Source organism: Coffea arabica, chromosome 2e (assembly GCF_036785885.1).
Source record: "Coffea arabica cultivar ET-39 chromosome 2e, Coffea Arabica ET-39 HiFi, whole genome shotgun sequence".
NCBI lineage: Eukaryota > Viridiplantae > Streptophyta > Magnoliopsida > Gentianales > Rubiaceae > Coffea > Coffea arabica.
The window spans coordinates 55,148,769-55,154,257 of NC_092313.1; the positions used below are offsets into that span (position 1 = coordinate 55,148,769).

At 51.0% G+C, this 5,489-nt stretch overlaps 1 protein-coding gene across 1 annotated transcript; it reads right to left on the reverse strand.

The window, feature by feature from the left end:
- Positions 1 to 3,688: 3,688 nt before the first annotated feature.
- On the reverse strand, positions 3,689 to 4,651 carry LOC140036347 (uncharacterized). The gene has a single exon (XM_072077718.1). It carries the CDS (start codon positions 4,649 to 4,651, stop codon positions 3,689 to 3,691), a length of 963 nt encoding a protein of 320 aa, XP_071933819.1.
- Between the last annotated feature and the right edge of the window lie 838 nt (positions 4,652 to 5,489).

Sequence of the window (5,489 nt, forward strand, 5' to 3'; positions counted from 1 at the left end):
TTTTTTGCAATTATTGACAAAAAATTGGTTTCTTTTTTGTGGTCACCAAAAAATCACATTTAATTACCAATTTTGTTCAAATGTTATAAAAATGTCTTTTTTATTTTGGGTTGTCAAACAAACTCACATTTAATTATCAAATTTTTTGCAATTAATTGATAATTAATTAATTAATAATTTCACTTTTTTATTGCCTAACAAATCACATTTAATTATCAGCTTTTTTGCAATTATTAACACTTTTTTGGTTGCCAAATAAATCATAATTAATTATCAATTTTTGGCAATAAATCAGCCAAATAGATGAATACCCAAAGGGATTTGCCACAAACTTTTCGTCGTCCTCCTCTCCCGCATCCAATGCACGTGAGTCACCTATTCTCTAAAGTGGAAGCTATATTTTTTGTTTTGGGTAGCAAAAACAGCATATGTCCAAAAAATTTGGTGAGATGATGAGAATTCAGGGTTCAAGGCTCGAGAAAGTTGATTTTTTTTTAATCAACTACTGCTTTTATTGAATTGCAACAGAGTGTACATTGGGCACCAGCAGGCGGACAGCTATCCAGAGAACTATCCCGAAGGCACTACTGAAAGATGGCGGACATAGAATACCTCCCTAGCGTCAAGAAGTATAGACGATCGGACCGCACCCGGCAGTTGCTGATGCGACGTGCAAAAAAAATCGGACCCCCAACGCAAATTAGCCAACCTGTTGGCTGAGGAGTTTGCTTCCCTAAAGATGTGCGACACTGAAAAGTCCAGCAAGGCTAACAGATGGTGTATCCGATGCAGTGTGTTGCATAAAGGCCACTTCGACACTGTCCCTGAGCGAATCAACTGGACCAGAGGCTGAGAATCCACTTCCGCCAGGAGTCCTTGGATCTCCCGGTCCTGGCAAAGCTGGAGCCCCTGTAATAAAGCCAAACCCTCTGCAATGAGGACCTCCGCGTCCCCAAACTCCTTGTAAAATGCAAAAACAACCCGCCCACTTGAGTCTCTGAGGATGCCCCCCCAGTTGCCCTCCCTTGGGTTACATTGGCATCCGTGTTCAACTTGAAGCACGAAGGTGGAGGGCGCTTCCATCACACCGCTATAGAGCACCGCCGGCGAATGGTTCGAGGCACTAGCTTCGCCCATGGATCCTCAGTGTCTCCCTGAAAATGCGTGGCCGAGAGGATCCCCGCTGTACCCAATTGCCCAATCAAGTGGTCCACCATCTTAATCACCGTGGGCCCCTCGAATCGCGTGCCCTCAAACCTAGCATTGTTTCTGGCTTTCCACTGACTCCATTGGACACACAGCGGGACCACTGTCCGAATGTGATTCACCTTCCCCCCTATGCTAGAGGAAGACCAGGCCAGTAGTATAGACGAAACAGATGAGAATGTAGAGTCAATAATACCGAATCTCCTTCTGAAGTAGCTCCATACCTGGTCAGCAACCGGGCATGTTATGAATAAGTGTCTCCACGACTCTTCCTGCTGCCCGCAGCAGAGGCAACGGGAGGCAACCGGGATTCCAACGCGCTTGAGCATCATCTCCAGAGGTAGTATATCCCTAACAAGCCGTCAAACAAAGAATGAAATCTTCAGAGTCACCACACCACTCAATAGACTTCCGATGACTCCTGGCGTCGGCGTATCGAGGTCCAGGCCGCTTTCAGCGAAAACTCGCCTGTTGTCAACCCCAGCCAAACCATGTGATCCTCTTGGTCCGGGAAGATGTGGAAGTCGCCTATCAATGAGATTACCCAATCAGGGACCCACTCCTTCAGTCTATCTAAGTTCCATCCGTCGCCGCCAAAGAACTCCGCCACCAACATATGGGGAGGGTCGACCATCGCAACAACATCTGCCAGTGGGGAATCCAAGAGCCACCGGTCGTGCTAGAAATCTATAAACCCTCTCCCAATGCACCATCGGATCTGCTGCTCAGCTCTCTCTCGCACCTGCTCCAGGCGTCTCCAGGACCAAGAAGGCCTCGGTACCTGCACTCTAATGGGATGCCGTCCCCGTATTTACTTAGCATGCATGAATTGTGCTCAGATAGACTCCCGCTGCCTCAACCTCCACCAAAGCTTACAGGCAAAGGCTGAGCACATATCCTCAAAAGACCTCAAGCCTATTCCCCCCTCTTCCACCGGATAACAAAGTTTCTCCCATGCCACCCAATGAATGCCCGTGGCCTCCCTCGATTTGTCCCATAAGAAAGCATTATAGATCCTTCCCAATTTAGCAAACACCGCCTTCGGCGGCTGCAACACCTGTAGAACGTACATCGGGATCGAGCGAAGCACATGTCGCAGAAGTACCAATTTACCTCCTGTTGACAGAAGCCGTGTGCTCCAGTGGAGCAATCTGTCTCTCAGTTTTGCAATGACCAAATCAAACAGTATGCAAGACATCCGTCCCCGTGCCACGGGTGCCCCTAAGTAGTTGAGCGGGAAGCTCTGTCTCTGAAAACCCAGTGTCGAAGCCACTAGCGCACATTGCTCCTCCGACGCCCACTTTGCATTAAGGAACGAGCTCTTCCCAGCATTAATCCTCTGACCAGAGAACGATTGGTAGCGCTGAAAGATATTCCCCAAAGCCTGTAGACTGTCGCTCGAACATCTAGCAAAAACCAGGATGTCCTCTGCGAAAGCCAAGTATGGCACTCGGGATCCTGCCGACACAAAGTACCTATTCACCTTCTGGGCAAATGACCTCTGCAGTGTATGCCCCAAGAACTCTGCGACTAACAGGAACAGAGCCGGCGACAGCGGGTCGCCTTGGCGCACCCCTCTGGAGGATTTGAAGAACCCTGCTGGCGAGCCATTGATAAGGACCGAGAACCAGTTGTTGGACAGCGTCCGGAAAACCAAATCTATCGCCCATTCGGAGAAGCCAAACTGCCGCATCATAAAAATGAGGAAGCCCCACTCCACCCCGTCATATGCTTTTTCCATATCCAACTTGAGCATGAGATTTGGCTCCCTCACTCTCCGATCTATATCAAGTGCCAGTTCCTGGGCCAGGAGGATGTTATCAGTGATCCCTCTACCTGGAACAAACCCAGACTGCCAAGGTGAAATTAGCTTGGGGAGCAGTAGGTTAAGCCGGTTGGCTAGGATTTTTGAGATAATCTTAGAGCTGACATTGCAGAGGCTAATGGGTCGAAACTCTTTCCATTGGGACGCCCCTACCACCTTCGGGATCAGCACTATCATGGCACTCGTGAAGGCCCGCGGCTGCTGAGCTCCCTTGAAGAAATCCTGAACGGCTAACAGTAAATCAGAATGAATGATATCCCAGCATCCCTGGTAGAACCCAGCTCCAAACCCGTCCGGGCCTGCGGCACTGTCCACCGGCAGTGCAAACACCACCTCCTTTAGCTCCTCCACTGTTGGCATCCTGAGAAATAGCTTATTCTCCTTCGGGCTCACCGTCGGTAGTGTACCGTCTATCACTGGTGGGGATCTACCCTCCCGTTCAGTAGAAAATAGCTGCGCAAAGTACTGAGCTACGGAGGCCTTGATTCCCTCCTCGTCCTCAACCCACTGCCCGTTCTCCCCTTTCACCTGAGCAATGAAATTCATGGACCTTCTCTGTTTGACCATTGAGTGGAAAAATTTCGTGTTTGCATCGCCCAACTGAATCCATTTAACCGCTGATTTTTGCTTCCAATATTCCCCCTCTAAGGCGAGAGCTCAGGCGTGACGGGCCGGGGGCATTCCCGATGCTGCTCTCGAAACTGGGTCCTGCACCAAGTCGTACTCCTGTTCCTTCTGCTGTAAGTCCTTCTCTGCCTCGCTCACGTTCTGAAATAGACTCCCAAACACTTGCGCATTCCAACTTCGAAGGGCCGCCTTGGTCTGTGACAACTTGCCAAAAAAGCCCACCATTCCGCTCCCCGACACTGGGGTCCTCCAAGCCTCCCTAACTACCTCTAAGAACTTAGGGTCCCTCCTCCATACGTTGAGGAATCTGAACGCCGAGCCACGCCCCATTGAACTCCCACACTTAATTAGTAATGGGGCATGGTCCGACCGCCCGTGCATTAAGTGGGAAACTTTAGTGGTCTGGAATAGTTTCCCCCAGGCCTCATTCACTAAGGCCCTATCCAAGCGTTGCCACAAAGAACCGTTTGTCCATGTGAAAGCCGAGCCATCAAAACTGACCTCCGATAGGCGACAGTTAAACACTATGTCATTGAACTCCTCCATGTTACGCAAGTTTGGGGGGGCTCCCCCCAGCCTCTCCTCTGCCTTGGAGATGACGTTAAAATCCCCCACAACCATCCACGGCCCGTCCAGCCTCCCGGCAATCTCCTCAATTGCCCTCCATAGGGCTCTCCTCCCCACCCGTGTGCACTTTGCATTTACTGCTGAGAAGTGAAGAGTGGTCCCAACCCATGTCGCCTCCATATGGACCAATTGGTCCCCCCATTCCTCGAATTCAAGTGTTAAAGTCTCACTCCAAAGGACCCAGATCTTGCCTTCCAAGAACGCTTGGGCTCTAGAGAAACACAGACGTCGGGAGATAATGTCGAGTTGTCCAACGTCCGTCATTGGCTCCAGCAAAACCAACAAGCAAACAGAATACTGTGAGCATAATTTCTGGAGGAACCGTTGAGACGCAGCCTGGGAGATACCCCGTATGTTCCATACCATTATAAAAATTGACCTAATCATGTGGATGTGGAAGAAGAAGGAATTTGTGCACGAAACTGCTGCAGCTTCTTGGCGTAGTTTGTGGGCCTCCCAGATTTCCTACCCAGGTTGTTGAGAAGCTCAACATCCTTGGCATCGATGACCGCCCCGCGTGGGAGATTATTTTCCAGCAGCTCAGCACGACGAATACGTTTTTCCAACCCACCATGAAAGCTCAGGTTTCCAATTGACACCCTCGGACCAATGCCGCGCTCCAACGATTTCCTCCTGCCCCCTGTCTTCACGCGCTGCGCTGGGGAGAGCCTCCCCACCGATTGACTTCTGCCAGGCCAGGATTTAAGGTCTGAACCAGCTCCCCTTCCAGGTCCCCAAGTGCCGCAAAAGCATTTGAGAGGCGAGCTGCCCGTGCTTGCTCGGTATCTCCCATTGCCTCAAGGACTGGCAGCTGGGCCGAGGGAGGGGCCGCTGGAGAGCTTCCATCTATCACCTCCTTAGACCGCTGCCCCCCGTGATCAGCCTCTAGCTCCTCTCGCAAAATCCCCTGCCATTCCAGCGTCGGACAGGCGCTTGCGGCTAGATCATCCTCCTTGCTTCTCCGCAACCCAGTCTGGTTGTCACGCTGGTGAAGCTCCTCCCCCGCTGTACAAAGCCCGGAGGCACCTCCAAGGACTGGGTCCGCCACAGCCACCGCTTCAGCCTCCTTCGCCCTCCTCTGTACGTACACCCGAGCAGGTTTCGAAATCTCAGCGTGAAGCGGCGCTGGCTTCAATGTTGGATGTTTCTTCGCACAACCATCTTCCTTATGGCCTACACAAACACAGAAAGGACAGAAGGCAGG

Coding starts and splice junctions, on each gene's coding strand:
- LOC140036347 (XM_072077718.1), bottom strand. CDS start 4,651: ATGGTATGGAACATACGGGGTATCTCCCAGGCTGCGTCTCAACGGTTC.